The sequence below is a fragment of the Filicampus tigris genome, chromosome 2 (genome assembly GCF_054856515.1).
Source record: "Filicampus tigris isolate MCC_2025a chromosome 2, RoL_Ftig_1.0, whole genome shotgun sequence".
Lineage (NCBI taxonomy): Eukaryota > Metazoa > Chordata > Actinopteri > Syngnathiformes > Syngnathidae > Filicampus > Filicampus tigris.
This window is the reverse complement of record NC_141218.1, coordinates 25,454,360-25,470,736: the sequence shown is the minus strand read 5'-3', so window position 1 is coordinate 25,470,736 and position 16,377 is coordinate 25,454,360. Positions and strand designations below refer to the sequence as shown.

General features: G+C 39.9%; 1 protein-coding gene across 1 annotated transcript in view; it reads right to left on the bottom strand.

The window, feature by feature from the left end:
• The window catches only part of klhl4 (kelch-like family member 4), a 42,543-nt gene that overhangs the window by 3,287 nt on the left and 22,879 nt on the right, over positions 1 to 16,377 (bottom strand). Inside the window, exons 5-9 of the mRNA XM_086023702.1 lie at positions 12,139 to 12,351; positions 11,215 to 11,401; positions 10,913 to 11,137; positions 3,992 to 4,154; positions 1,682 to 1,894 (exon numbers count right to left, since the gene is read on the bottom strand). Of these exons, the coding sequence (XP_085879828.1) occupies positions 1,682 to 1,894; positions 3,992 to 4,154; positions 10,913 to 11,137; positions 11,215 to 11,401; positions 12,139 to 12,351 (1,001 nt within the window). The remainder of the gene's footprint in view (positions 1 to 1,681; positions 1,895 to 3,991; positions 4,155 to 10,912; positions 11,138 to 11,214; positions 11,402 to 12,138; positions 12,352 to 16,377) is intronic.

Sequence of the window (16,377 nt, the reverse complement as noted above, 5' to 3'; positions counted from 1 at the left end):
TGTGTTTTGTTAAGACATACTAAGAGAGGTGAAATATTACTCTGACCACAGTACCAAAAATCCCAGGGATTAAGTATGCTACATTTGGAATTTTTCAAAAGTATGCTTCCTTTAATAATATAAGATCTTTGTCTAATGCAGTGATTCTTATAAAGATGGCACGAGTTGCAGGAGTGGCATGAGGGCTCCCTCTGGTGGAGCGCAAATGAATTACTCAAATGTTCAAACTGCATAAAGCTACGGTGAATTTGACCTTTTTTTAAAATTAATCCAGTAAAGTAGATTAGTCACATACAGATGACTTGCATAAATACAATATACTGTTTGATTAAGAATACACTGCTTTCACGAGTACCAGCAAGATCCTTTACCAGTGTGTACCTGCTGCTACAACAACTGAATGTTTTTCGGAATGAATAGTGTTAGCCACCCATCCAGCTATCATGCCTCATCTGATTTAGGGCAAAAGGCGGACCACATCCTGGACTAGTCATCACCAGTCAAAGTCAGTCGACCACTCACACTCATATTCACACGTTTTCTAAGTGGGAACTATACCTAAACAGTCTGCTCCAAAGTCAGGGGAATATGCCACTACGCCATCAGTGACTGAATAGCCTTATCTAAATCTTAATTCATTTCTTTGCCTTAATGGGCAAACAGCAACTCACAAGTGTACTTGGCTTGATTCCTCTTAATCACAGAAGCCTTAGCATTCACTAATGGGGCTTGTCTTTCAACAAATAGTGAAACTCTTGGAAGAGCATCTGGCAGATGATGGGTCCAAAAAGAGCCAAATTAAATGTGGGAACTTATATTTAAAATAATATTGATGGTCGGTTTTGTGGGGTTAAAAGTCGCATGTGATATGTTGTTGACTTACAGAGTGCCTAACTTGTACTAAATTTCATGTTCACGGTCATGTTATGGGTGCAATAACAAAAACAATCTATTAATTAAAGCAACGCACTCTGCGTTTGTTGTATATGCAGTGTTGTATGTTAGTCCACTGCTAAATGTAATTTCACATATGCAATACGGTAGATATTTTTTAAATTGCGTCAGCTGATTCACACTGATCCATAAACTGTTATTAGAAAAACCTCAGCTTTTAATTACTTTCCCAATCTGTGGAGATCACTCAAGCATTTAATCGTTTAATTATAATTAATGATCAAGATTATTAATGGATTTCCAAAGTGCAAAGTCATTACAATTAAAGAGAAACAAATGAAAAATGCACATGTGCCAAAATAGTTTGTATTGGTGCAAGCCAAATGGATAATTAATTGGCATACGACATCCCTTTATTTATTGACTCCTTTAATGTATTCATTTTTAAAAATCTAATATTGTATACATAAATATCTAGTATAAAGTTTGCACATTTTTGTAACAGTAGCTGAGCAAGAATTACTACTCTTGTACCGTACAGTTCTGTCACATACATGTCTATAGAGACCACCAGATGGTGCTAGACACCTTGAAATAAATCAATTGATGGAAAACATGACCTCAGGAGCATCCGTCTGGGGAAACAAATTATCTTTTGTTCCAGTGTGAAAGTCATCATTGTCGACACCCATGAGTGAATTCCTCGCGCACACTTGGAGAAATTCCAAAATGTGCTTGTGTAACATTTCTTTGTGCATGTTCCCCAGAGGAAAATAATTTCCCGCACCTTTCAACACAATCTGAGAGTCGGGAACAGTGGTTGGAGGCCGGGGCATCGTGTCCGCCCACAGCATACAGGAAGTTGTTGTACGTGGCCACACCCACTCCTCCTCGCCTCTTGGCCATCGGGGCGCACATGCTCCACTTGTTGGTGTGAGGATCGAAGCACTCCATAGACCTCAGACAAGAGCTGCCATCCCGGCCACCTACTGCAAACAATCTGGGAATTTCAAAGAACAATGGCGCTATAATCTTAAATACTGATAAAGTTAAAAACATCCATCTATCCACCTGGGGCTTTGGGAATAAGTAGAGCTGGGCCACTTTAACTATATTAGCAAGGGGGCTGTTTCTTTGTGCATTCAGATTTCAAATTTGTCTCACACGGCCAACTAGCTGGCCTAAAATATCAAAATCCTTTTTCCGTCCTTTGATTGGTTTGTCAGAACAAGTCAAGTTCACCTGGCACAATGCACAGTAAATAATCAGCATCTCCGGTAAGTATTATGTATTTTTTTTTACATGTTTTTGATATTTTTATCATATATATATATATATATATATATATATATATATATGTATTGATTCTGAACTGTTGAAGATAATTTACAAGACACATCTGTGTGCTATTATTGTGCCTTTATTAAGGTGTTTTAGCATAGTATTCAACGTTTCTATAGTTGCAACGTGATAGTTGGAACTAAGTTGGGTAAGTCCCCACTGAGGCCCCAGGCACCAAATACAAGTTCCATCACTGATATCACGAAAAGTGGCAGGAATGATTCAAATCAGCTGTCCCACTGTTGAGAAGCGGTTTCCTGCCGGAATCATCACGAGTGCCTTAAACCTTAAGAGCACGGCGCTCACAGGCCCAGCAGTAAGACAGTAGATAGAGGCTTGGAAAACAGTTTCCTCATTGTCTTTTTTGACCTACATTCAGAAATAACTGCACAAATATATTTAGGCTGTGAGTGTTCTTGTTACAGTCCCTTTCACATAGTGGGGCTGAATTGTCAGCCCACAAAGTGTTGTCTTGGAATAAATACGTGTGGCAAGGGTTTAACGAATTGCACTTCTAATATAATAGAGGTGGGCATTCCGTCAGACTGACGGACTGGTCCGGACGGACTTCTGATGGACTAACTAACAGACTGAACTGACGGACTGACGGTTACAATACAGTTCATCATGAAAACTTACGGACTGACGAATGACTGACGGGCACCCTGGCCGCTGACGGATGACAAATGACGGACCAGCAAAATTTCGTAAAATGCCCTCTTTTGTACAATTATGTTGCTGCAGTTTTTCCAATATCTCCCAGAGCTGGGCCTCCCGCCTATGTGATGGAACGGTCCGTCTATCCGTCACGACAGACGTCCATTTTGCTGATGATTGACGACTAACGGAAACAATTTTAAAATAGGCGCACTAAGTATAGTCGGAAGGCCCTTTATTTAGTTCGCCATTCGCCTATAGTCTGTCATTAGTCTAAGTTTCGCAGCAAAGCTTTGATGGCCACGGCGAGACTGTTTGCGTGTGAATATATTCAAGAAGGGAAGCAAAAATAAACAACTGAAACGATGTAATTGCACAAGCGTGCACACGCTAAAAACAGAAAACGGCTGTGCTCAAAATTTAACAACCACTTTCAAATTCTTTTTAAAATGGAGCCAGCAGACACCTGCCACCATTTAAAAGGCATCTGATTAACTAAAATTAATTTCAATTGTTCTCGTTGTCTTTTTTTCTGACAGAAGCCTGACAGAAGGTTTTGTGCTTGCACTGAATCCTATTTCAAACTGTTCGTAATTATTTCGCCCCAGGTCCCAGGTCCAGCTGAAGAAAAACAGCCCTACTCACTCACTCACTCACTCACTCACTCACTCACTCACTCACTCACTCACTCACTCACTCACTCTACTGTTAATAATGTGTAATTATTTGACACTATCAGAGAGCTTTTAATTTAACAATATGTCAATTAATGTTTTGTTGGAATGAGACTGAAATCATTCTTTGTAGGGACAAAATATTTAATTCAACTCTTGCAAACAAGTAACTTTTTAAAGCATTGCACCATTAATAATTTACGAGTCCTGTTCCATTCCTCACAATGTGGTATGTTTTGGTTTCTTTCGTTTTTTTTCTGTTGGCTGTCAGTTTGTTTTTCCCCTCATATTTTCCATCAATTTCGTCCCCCGGCTCGAAACGAAAGCAGCAGATGGTCAGGAAGTTTTTCCTTATATATTGCATAAATCAGCATTTTGCCATGCACAGGCTGCTAGCAAGGGTTAGAAAAGGCCAAGCAACTTACTTCCCATTGAGTGCGGTGACTCCCATTGTGCTCCGTGGTGTGGACATACTGGCAACGTAGTTCCACTGTCGGGCCTGCGGGTCCCAGCGCTCCACTGTGTTGAGATAGCTCCAACCATCATGACCGCCTACAGCATACATGGGGCCCTCCAGCACAGCAATACCTGCACATATTAAGCCATGGCAGATGCTGTGGTTAATCAACTGAGAGCTCATTGCAATAGAGACTTCCACTGTATTGCAAAGGCCAAGCACTTAAGAAATGCAAACTTGTTATTTAGAGTATATATTTATCAATGCCTATATGAATCGTGTTTTGTATTTGATTAAAATGGGATATAGTAGTACAGTAAAAAGCCACAATATACTGCAATTATATACAGTATTAATCTTCCTTATCAGAATGCCCTTTCAACTGGTGTGCTTGCATAGAACATATTCTTGAAAAAAAAATGTTTGCGTTGACTTTCTCTTTAAGGCAAAAGAAATGTTGAGATTAATCTCAAACAAATCTTAGTATGGGCTATAGTAATAATGATCTTAATTATGTTAAGGCCATTTGGGAATGGGCTGAGGCACAGTTGTAACATTTTTAAGTCATAGGAGTGACTGCAAACCCCAAAACTATTAATACTAAAAATGACTTATTATTGCTATTTCAAGTGCCAATTTTAAATTTATAACTACTAATAGTGAAGTAATAATTACACTAGTATTAGTTAAGCCTTTACTATTGCTAGTATGACTATATTTACAATTCATGCTGTTCATAATACTATGGTAAAAATGTAACATACACATTATTACAATCACAACTACTGAAGGATATGGGGGATTTGAGATAAGCCGGTATGATAGCTAGATATAGTCAAGTGATTATTGTATGGCAGATGGACAATCATGGTTTCATGTGAATTAGTATATTAGTGATACATGGCTCAGATAGTTATTGTGTTATAAGATGGTTATTGTGTTATACATTTTTGGTAATGGCACTACACATTTATGGTCATCATACACAATTAGCTAAATATCTTCACACGTAAGCAGTCATAAGACAGTGTCTTGAGTAAGATCACAGACACACACACGCACACCCTCGCACGCACACGCCAACAGGCATTCATTGTTATGCACACTTTTATCTGTACACGCAAAAACATAAAAACTTGTGGAGGGGAATGCTGCCTCGAGTGTTTCACAGGGCTGAGTCCTTGGGACTGCGGAGCCGCCAGCCAAGGGCAGGACTCGAGGCGCCAAGATGACCGAAGACTTGGAGTGACACGCCACGGAGGGAGAAGATTTGAGTCTACCGACATTTCTGATTAGATTCCTCTGTTAGGGCAGTATTAAATATATGTGAGGTCTGCATTTTAGATTTTAGATAGCGCTCTTTTCTGACTGTGCCCGTCACGGGTACGAGTCCCTCGCGAGGTTAAGAAAAGCAGCCCAGCTTGACTTTTGTGAGATTCCTGAATTTCAGAGAAGAAACAGACGGAAAATTCAATCAACTTGTGTGAGACTTTATTATTATTTTTATATTTGAATGCCTCCTTGAAAGATAAAACGAACACGCAGTGAGTTGTTTTTGTGAATTAATAATTGCGCTTGTGCCCTTGTGACCCAAACCTAACAACTCCAACACTACTAATGCTATTGTTACTATTGTTACTAATATTACCATTGATATTAATACTAATTATCCATCCATCCATTATCCAACCGCTTTTCCACACAAGGGTCGCGGTGTCCAATCAAACTACTATGCATGCTTTTGGAATGTGGGAGGAAACCGGAGTATCCGGAGAAAACTCACGCAGGCACAGGGCGAACATGCAAACTCCACACAGGAAGGCTGCGGCCGGATTCGAACACACGACCCCTGCACCGTGAGGCGAACGTGCTAACCAGTAGATCACCGTGCTGCCTTAATACTAATATTACTGTAATAATATAATAATGTAACTATTAATATTTAATACAACTACTGCCATTTCTATTGTTATTACAACTGCTACTTATTACTACTGCCAATACTATTACGACTTAAAAAAATGCTAATTACAGTACTCATATTCTTTTCTTATTACTACCACTACTATTACCTTATTTGTATAATTGCAATTACTATCACAGTCAGCGCTATTATAATTAATGTCAATGCTAGTTTTACTTCTACACACACACACTCCAAATTCTTCAATTACTGCTACTACTACAAATACAAACATAACATTTTATTCAGTAGCAGCACCTCTCTCAGCAGTGATGCTTGCTTGGCACATAAAGTCAACCATAAAGCACAGAGGAAGCCTGAACACATAAATTGTAGGACACAACTGGGCAAATCTTTTAAAACATGAAGACAATGAAACAGCCTTGTTTTTCTTTGGTCCCAAATCACAGAGGAAGCGTGTTTTACAACAGCACACAACATATTTCTATATTAGAGTTCAATAGCGAGAGTTGGATTATTTTGTGGGAACCAGAGGACAATACTGCACTTAAGAGAGGTTTGAACTTAATCAACAGTGTCACCAAGAAACAATTCTGACGAATGAAGCTTTCTTTTAGTATGGTTTTGGAAATCAAAATAAACTGTTTTTCTGGTCTTCAACCGTAAAGCTCACAGCAAGCTGTGGGGACACTGCGAAACACACAGTGCAGATATGTTTTGACTCAAAATAAGCATGGCACAGCCAGAGCAGGCAGGTATTCGGGCTTAACCAAACATCAAAGAAACACCCAGGTGATGTGTAAAGTGTTCTCTCGCTCGAGCTCGCTGAAACCCGAGGCCCCACCGAGCTTTGACAAGATCTCCGTGTTCTGTTACGCAGACCTCTTTCAACTGTGAATCAAAACGCTTCTGATATGAGATTTGTCTCATAGGGAGGGTTGAGGAAGAGCAGGGACAGCACTGCCCACCATGCTTTGATCGGGGAAATGAAAAATATCAAAGGTGTATCTCAAAAGATATGTGTGATTTCAGGTTCACAGCAGTTAGCACTTGGAGCATACATCCAGAAAATATCCTGTATTGCTGTAAAACTTTGTTGCCTGGCTGAATGAGCAAAAGCATGATATGAAAAATAAGTGTGTATTTAGAGATGAATTTTTCAGTCTTGGTCTACCAAAACTGAACACTGAATGATGCAATCATGAAGATTAAATACCAGAAAAGGGCATGAACTTAAGTCGATTAACACCTCACAGTGTATCACCACAATCCCAAGAGGTGTGGTGGGAAATTACCCAGTTTCACCTAATTTGTCTGAAAACTATTATTTATTAATTACAAATACAAACACTAATTCCAATGAAGTTGGGAAACTGTGTAAAACATAAATAAAAACAAAAGACAATGATTTGACAATCATTTTCAACCGATATTCATCTGAATACACCAAAGGGACAATATCTTTAATGTTCACACTGATGAAAATAATATATTTTTTTGTATTATTTTGGGACAAATAGACTCTCATTTTGAGTTTGATAGCTGCAACATATTAAAAATAATTGGTCCAATTGAACAGGTTAATTGGAAACAGGTGAGTGTCATTATTGGGTATAAAATGAACAACCCAAAAAGGCTCAGTTGTTTACAAGCAAGGGTGGGATGAGGATCACCACTATGTAAACAAGTGTGTGAGCAAATAGCCCAACAATTTAAGAACATAATTTCTGAAAGTACAATTGCAAGGACTTTATGGATTTCATCATCTATGGACGAGAATAATCATGAGAATGTGGAGGAATCTCTGTATGTAAGTGGCAAGGCCGAAAACCACCATTGAACACCCGTGACCTTTAACTCTTAGGTGTCTATATTACAATTCAGTGACACTTTTTTAAAGAATATTGTCAAGCTGTCTCAGGAGCACTTCAAAAAAGCATTGTCGGTTAACACAGGTTGTCACTTCATCTACAAGTGCAAGTTAAAACTCTACCATGCAAAACAAAAGCCATATATCAATACATAGAAACGTCCACAGCTTCTCTGAGCCTGAGTTCGTCTGAGATGGACTGACGCAAAGTGGAAAAGTGTGCCGTGGTCTGACGAGTCCGCATTTCAAATTGTTTTGGGAAATAATGGACATTGTGTCGTGCCCTGCAGGCAGCCAGTTCAGTGTGTACCCTTCCTTTGCTGTTTTCGACAAACTCACAAATCCCCCAAATCAAATAATAATCATTAAAAAACCCAGCAAAATTCCAACATGATGCAGCACTTAAAATCACCCAGTAATAATTTAATTACCATGACAGAATTTGACACAGTGGATCAAAAAACTATAACAGATTTGGTTCAGTAGCTGAAACCATCAACAAGCTGCCTTGACCCATTACCATCTGACTTTTTCTAAATGATTGCGATATCTGTTCTAACTGAATTACAGCAAATAATCAACTGTTCATTTCAATCAGGCAAGTTTCCTGAAACCCAGAAAGTAGCTGCCATCAAGCCCCTTCTAAAAAAGGATGCTGGATGAAAGGACCTAAAATTGAACACTGGTGCAGGGAAGGTGTTGGTGCTAGTCTTGTTGGAGCTCAGTGCAGCATTTGATACAATTGATTATAACATACTTTGAACAGGTTGGAAATTCGGGTGGGATTAACTGGCACACTCCTAAAATGGTTTAAATTTTGCTTAGAGGAAAGGAGTTACTTTGTGACCATTGGAACCTTGTCATCTCCATAAGGTCCTCGTCTGTTAGGGGGCTCCGAGTGGTGTCAGTGTTGTGATCTTCTGCTGTCACGTCGGAGAACCCTTCGGTGTCTAACGACCGAGCCAACCTCACAGCCTTATCGACAGCAGAGTTGTGAACTTCCTTAGGCGTAAATCCTGAGGAGTCTTGGATGACGTCCGGCCACAATTTCTTCCAGCTTGCACTTATTGTTTGTTCCTTCATTTCATTAAGAGCATTTTGAATGTTGGCCAGGCACGTCGCAATGGTGTAACCCCGCCAATAGCTCTTGAGGCTGAAGTCCTCATTTCTTTCACCAATGGAGGAAATTAGGTCCTCCATCGTGGACCTCGTGTAGAGGGCCTTGAAGGCCCGAATGACCTGCTGGTCCATGGGCTGTATGAGGGAAGTGGTGTTGGGGGACAGGAACTCCACCTGGACCCCGTCATAGTGGAGGTCGGTTGCACGTCCTCCCGCACAGTCCATCAGAAGGAGGACATTAAAAGCCAGCCCCTTCCCAGCGAAGTACAGCTTCACCTGTGGGATAAAGCAGTTCAAGAACCATTCAAGTGTGAGGGCTTTCGTGATCCATGCCTTTCTATTGAACATCCAGTAGACTGGCAGCAAGGCTTTGTTTTTATTTTTCAAAGCCCGAGGATTCAGGGACTTGTAAATTAGCGCGGGCTTTATCATGAAGCCCGCATCATTTCCGCACAAGAGGAGAGTCAGGCGATCTTTGTGTGCCTTAAAGCCTCGCCTCTTCACCTCGTCCTTGTAAAGGAATGTCCAGGATGGCATCCTCATCCAGAAGAGGCCAGTCTCATCCATGTTGAAGACCTGTTCTGGGACTTGAGTTAATTTTGGGAACTTGTCCTCAACTTAACGGCGAGCTGCTTCTGCCGAGGACGCCTCCCCGTACAAGGAAACACTGCGAAGGCCAAACCTTCGCTTGAACTTCTCAAACCAGCCTCTGCTGGCAACAAAACCATACTTTCCTCACAAGGTAGGCTCACTCGAGGCACTAGTGCTAGGCTGAGGTTCATCCTCACCGTCACTACCTTCGCCGTCTTCGCTCGACTCTCCTTTGGGAGCAAGGTTGTCATAGAGGGCTTTGGTTTTGGTCCGAATCATATTGGTGTCAAAACTAACCTTCTTTTCCCAACAGTCAGAAATCCACACTGATAAAGCCATTTTCCGTTTTTGCTACGCTCATTTTCAAGGTGTCATAACTCGCTTAGCATCCCTGGAAAATGTTATTGAGGCAGTCTTACGGATTTTCACCTTTTTTTTTCTTTTTTTTTTAATGTAGCGGACCGTTGATTCATTCAGTATGCACTGGCGTACTTTGGCCTGCTTTAACCATGTCCAATAATTTTACCTTCTCTTCCACTGTCATCATTTTTCTCTTTTTCTTGGGTTTGCTAGAGGATTTAGAAAGTTTAGGAGCCATTTTCAAGGTGAAGGTGCGCGGTGAGACTAAGCAACACTTAACAAGCAGGGTGAAATGTCTCAGCCAATCAGCATGCGAGATTCCCGAGTTGGGAGGGATATATTAGGGGATGATACTGACCAGCGAGAGGTGGATATTGATTTGTGTGGCTCTCACTCCCTTCTGCTTGCGCACGGGCACCATATTTTCTAAATGTTCGATGCTTGATGAATATTTTTTCTCAATTTTTAATTTTTTATGAATGCTCTCGGAAACTGAGGGCGCGAAACTGAGGGCGCGAAGGTTGAAGCGCGAAGTAGTGATGGATCACTGTACTCCGGTTTCCTCCCACATTCCAAAAACATGCATGGTAGGTTAATTGATCACTCTAAATTGCCCCTAGGTGTGATTGTGAGTGTGTATGTTTGTTTGCTTCTGTATGCCCTGCGATTGGCTAGCAGCCAGTTCAGGGTGTACCCCGTCTGCTGCCCGAAGACAGCTGGGATCGGCTCCAGCACCCCCTCGACCCTTGTGACGATTAGGCAGTATAGATAATGGATAGATGGATGTATTTCCACCTGTTGACATTCACACAACAGATGACACAGCTTCCAGGAAGTATATCACATTTGCGTTGAACTAAAGAGGCCCGAATTTCACACCGAGTAAGTACCTTTGAGAGTAAATTGAGAAGAGATCATTTGATTTGATTCACACTTTTGTCTAATGTTATATGTGTGCCTTGGATCAATAAAGGTTGGACAACAACTCCAATTGGATGGATGGGTGGAGACCGGATTCCACTTACCAAGTCCATGTCGGTGTGTTGACATGGGGGGCATTGTGGACCACACTTTGTTGACCGGATTATAACACTCCACCATGTTGGAGGTCTTGAGTCCATCTCTTCCCCCAACCACATACAACTTGTTGTCTATTACAGCCACTCCAAACTGCAGCCGACGTCCATCCATAACTCCAAGTGGGACCCAGGTGTTGGTACGCAGGTCATACTTCTCAATGGTGGTTGAACCTAAAACGCACAAATCCCGGAGTGAATTGATTGCTTTGCTATGTTTATATATCTGGTGTAAATGGGTCATACGTTACCTTTGGTAGCATCCATCCCTCCAACGGCATAAAGTGCCCCTACTGTGGACTTTCTGGGTTTGGTTCTTGGGCTCTGAAACATGGGACGACGCTCAGGCAGGAGATGGTACTTCATGGCCTCCATCAACAGTTTTTGGCATTCCAGATCGTCAGAGAACATCTTGTTGTTTTCCAAGTCAGCGATAAGCTGCAGTTCAAGAAATTAAGACCATAGATACACTAAATCTGAAGCCACACATTTGCAATCGCCAAAGTCAATGGGAAAGAAATCCATTAGCTGTATAAAAATGGAGCATTGTTTATATGAAAATGTTTTGGATTTTAGCATAAATGCTTGTTATTTCCTATCATTACAATACATTATTATTGTATTGTATTGCCTTGATTTACTGTATTTGATTTTGTAATCGAATAATATGTAATGTCTTTGAACTTTGGGTGGCCTGACAGTCAAGTACACTGAAAAAGTCTTTGTTGAATTTACTCAATTTTATTTTGTCAAGTGATTGCATGAAATAAAATCATCTTTTGTCAAGTGGTTGCATGAAACAAAATCATCTGAATCAAGTACATTTTTTAAGTAAACTATAATACAGCTACTTAAAAAGATTATCTGGATCCAGATGATTTAATTTTGTGCATTTGACGAAATAAAATTGAGTAAATTCAACACATCTCAAGACAACACTTTTTTCAGTGTCGTGACACTGTCATAAAAATAGTGCCGCAAGTGTCTGTTATACAATGATAACATATCCGGGATTGAAAAAAAAAAGGACGATGCCAGTCACGAAAATAGTGCCGCAAGAGTGTATTATACAATGATAACATAGCTGGGCTTGCAAAAAAACATACAGACAAAAAGGAAACCTCCACAGAAAAAAATGCATTTTCATAAAGCAGCAAGTAAAAATGATGTGTCACCTGCGGAGGAAGAAGAGGCAGGCGAATATAAGACAAAAGCACTCCGAGGTCTTGTTGTCGATGCTGGACGTCGTATCTCACCCACATCATCAGAGCCTGGAAGATGGTCTCCTCATCAGGCACGTTGATGTCATCACTGGACAGCAGTTTGAGTATCTCAGCCGTGGGTAGCAAAAGAAACTCCTGGTTCTGAATGACCTCCAGAAAGTTTTCCTGGTTGAAGAGACGCCAAGGGGAGAGATACTCATCAGTTGTTAGGCCAGAACTTCGCCTGATGCATGGGACTGTGTGTCTATTTTTATTACTGCAGCAAGGAGAGCAATGGCATGAACGCACAGAGAGGAGCGTTAAGGCTTCTAGTCTTCTTCATAGCTGATAACAGCAATGACTTATGCTCCATTGCTTCAAATTCCAAAGGCGTAGATATAACTGTCACTTGTTAAATAAAATGATGGTGGCTGCAAGGAGACCTAGCTGAAAACATCTCCCCCCCAAAAACTTCATCAGCTTACAAAGCATTTTTGCTGCTGATCATACTGTACATGACACCATTAAGTCTTTTATAAGCCTTTTTAACGAGCAACAGAAAGGCCCCGCATTATCATCACACCTCTGCGACTTTTGCCGTGGACGCTCTTCACTATTGCCCTCCTAAAGATTGATCTTCCTTTTACTGGCCTGCAGCCTGGCCATGTTACAACACTCGACGGTAACCTTTCCAAGGACACTATCTCAGGGCACTTCCATTAGGGATAATGTGATACAAAACGCCTTATACACCCCCTGTATTATCTTATCAACACGTGTGAGTCCAGCCAGGAGAGTTTAACATGTTTTCTTTGTGAACAAAGCATTCATTATTAAGATGCTCCAGTGGATGCTCAACAACGATCTAAAACAAGCCCACTATTGATCATTAACGTCCAGATTACAGTGTGTCGCTCAGCTCCATTACCAGAGCAGGATTTGAGATACTAAATACTACCAGCATTAATGAAAAGAGGGATGTGTATTGATCAGCTGTGGTTACACTTGATGGCGAGACTCTTTGACGTTACTTTCGGACCACTAAATTGTAATTACCAGCCTGACAAGAAGATTGATAGCTAAAAAGCGTTTGTTTCATAATGATATGAGAGGATGAGATTTCAAACGCTTGCAAACTCACTGGTGGGTAAAACAAGAGCAGGGGGAAAGGATATGCATCAAGTGAAGCCCTGCAAAAGAGGAATCGTGGAATAAATTACATCGGCCAGAGTTTGCTTGTTTTGTTTTTCCATTTAGCTGGTTTCCACACTACTGTGTAAAGCTAATGTATAACTGTAGTAGTTCCACTTCCTTTCTTCCTTTTTCCGTTTTGAAAAAGTAAATAGCACGAGTAAGATAAAAGGATTGGAAAAAAATACAAAAAATAAGAAAAAAATGTATATTTTAGCATGGTTCTGCACATTGTTGTTGATAGAGTAATTTTCATGCTTTTATTTGCAATATTTATTTTCATTCTCTGTGAACCAGGAAATAGCCTGCTAACTACAAAACACAAATATGGTTCTTTTACACTTCTGCTGAGTACTTCATAGGTAAATACTAGGGATGTTAATTTGAATACATTTTCCCGAAGAACGATTGGAAAAAATGAACAATCAATTCATTCATGAGCTGTAATTTTAAAATATAATTTCTCTGGGTTGGGAAAATCTATTCCTGAATATTATGAACTTCTCTTTGAAATTATTAGTATTGTCTTGCGCCAAACAATGCTATCGGGAGGACAGCTCTTCAGATATAGACCTTGACTGGTGATGTCAATGTTGCTCTTCTTCACGTAAGACTAAATCAATTGAATTTAACACTTTGAATTTAGCTATTACAATTCCATTATCGTAAATAATACAAACTGCTTTGTTTGCTTTAACTCTTTAATACCTTCAACTTTTGACAGATGACACTAAATATCCAGTGGCCACTCATGACCTGTAATGTATGCTTCGGCAAAAGAAGTGAATGTTGGCGGCTTACTTACTTCTCAATCTACGTCAAGAAAATACAAAGTTTAATGCAATTTTTGCATACCTTGAAGAGATCAAGACTGCCGTAGGATATTGTCCAGTTACACTCAGAGAGACAATGATATACAGTATATCGGGTTTACATTTCCACTGAAAGCGTTTCACTTTTGTCATTTCTGCCAGAATGTCAATTCTCTTTTTACCCACCAGGTATAGATTTTTTTTCTCTGGATAGGTTTTCCAATATTTGACATTTGGGCTACATTTAGACATATTTACACTTCACTCTTTTTGAATTCAATTTGATGCAAACTAATACGAACTAAAATAAATAATTGCTGTTAAAAAGAACATAATTGACTTGGTTTAGCAAAGTAACTTCCGTCCAATTATAGAAACCAACTTTTTACAAAGAGAGGTTGGGGAACCTCTACAGATCACATTCAAGGTCAGAGCGACCTCGTCAGTGACTCTTGAAGTGGCCTCAGCAGCGGCCAATCAGGCAAGCAAGCACATGATTTGTAGGAATGCAATTAATACCTCAAATCACACTGGTTTTGAATACATTAAAAGTGGTTACAGTGGCAAATTGTAAGGTTGGAGATTAATTGCTACTTTTAGATTTCATGAACAACACTTGTTTTACAGGTTTATTTTCTACTTGGACACGCTTTTGTATGCCAAAAGAAGGACAGAGCGACCCTGCATGGCCTTTATCACTTTTGACACAGACTGCAAAGCAAGTTTTAGTTTTAATCATCCACTTTGTATATTATTTGTATTGATGTGAATAAAGTTTTTAATGATCACTAGAAGTGCACTGTTTATTAATTATTTTACTAGCATTTTTAGCGGCTGTGGTTTTCACTCTCCATTTGGGTAGACCACTCACAAACGGTTTAATTACTATCATGTCTTCGATATGCCTATAAATGCCTGATGTCAAACAAATCGCCTTTTACATAATGAGAAAGTTAAGATGCATGCATCGAGACACAATTTGAACAGTGTTTCTAAAATGAGATATTCCATTTCAGTCAGGGAAAAAAAAGCTGATTTAAAACAAAAACTCTCTCCCCTGCTAACGTAGGGGACAGTCTTCCAGGAAGTCCACAGATCTTTCTGCTCATTACCAAAGCAATTGAACAGGAAGTTCAACCATCCTGTGCAGTTTGATGATTAGATTAACCTCCCGATCCTGGAAGCGGGCTTTGTAAACAGGCTGAGCAGATGTCCGTTAGGAGATAACGCTTACCCCGTCGTGTCACCCCTGCATGGCCAGCCAAGACCTTATCTGACAAGCATGTGTATGAATCTTAATCCAATGCAAATATTTCTCTCTGAAATGTAACAGTCAGAAATCCCATTTTGCCAGGTTGAGTTGGTGCACTAATCAATGTGCAGCTAGGTGGTATCGCTTCCTGGCAGCCGTTGAACTAAATTAAATAAAGTGAAAGCATCAAACTTTTCAATTTCTATTCAAATGTGCATGTCAACCATTTCTCTGCACACAAATGAGATGATATAAAATGAGACATCTTCATTTCATTTCTTTACAGGTTAGGACAGCCTATTTGAATGCAACTAGCCTCAAAATACAAGACGGTCACAGAGAATATGAGCGCTTGCCACATATTGACATTATCTGTAGACGACAAAGGAATGTGCAGCGTTCCATGACATTTATTTCAAAAACTGCTTGTTATGGAAAGGGTATTGAATTGACAGAAGTACTTCTTGCAGGGCGGAAAATACAATATTGAAATGTATTCTATATGTCAACTCATATTGCAATGTATTAAATAGCGCAACTCAACTTGTTGTGCACTTCAACAACAACCGCAACATACAGTTGCCTCCAAAAGTATTGGAACAGCAAGGTCAATTCCCATGTTTTTGTTGTGTACTGAAGACATTTGGGTTACCAATCAAAAGACCACACAACATTTCAGAATGCCAGCTTTTACTTTATTTGTTCATTTATTTATTTATTTATTTTTATTGGAATTTACATCTAGATGTGTTAAACAACTCAGGACAGAGCACCTTTTGATTGAAGCCACCCAGGTAAAAATATTGGAACGTGCATTCAATTAACTTACAGTGAATAGCATTTCATGTAACTGCATCAAGCTTGCGACGCATTGACTTTACCTGACTGTTGCATTCTTCATTGTGTGTCTTTTGGGTCTTTATCTTGTTACATGATGAAGCTTCTGCTGATTAGTTT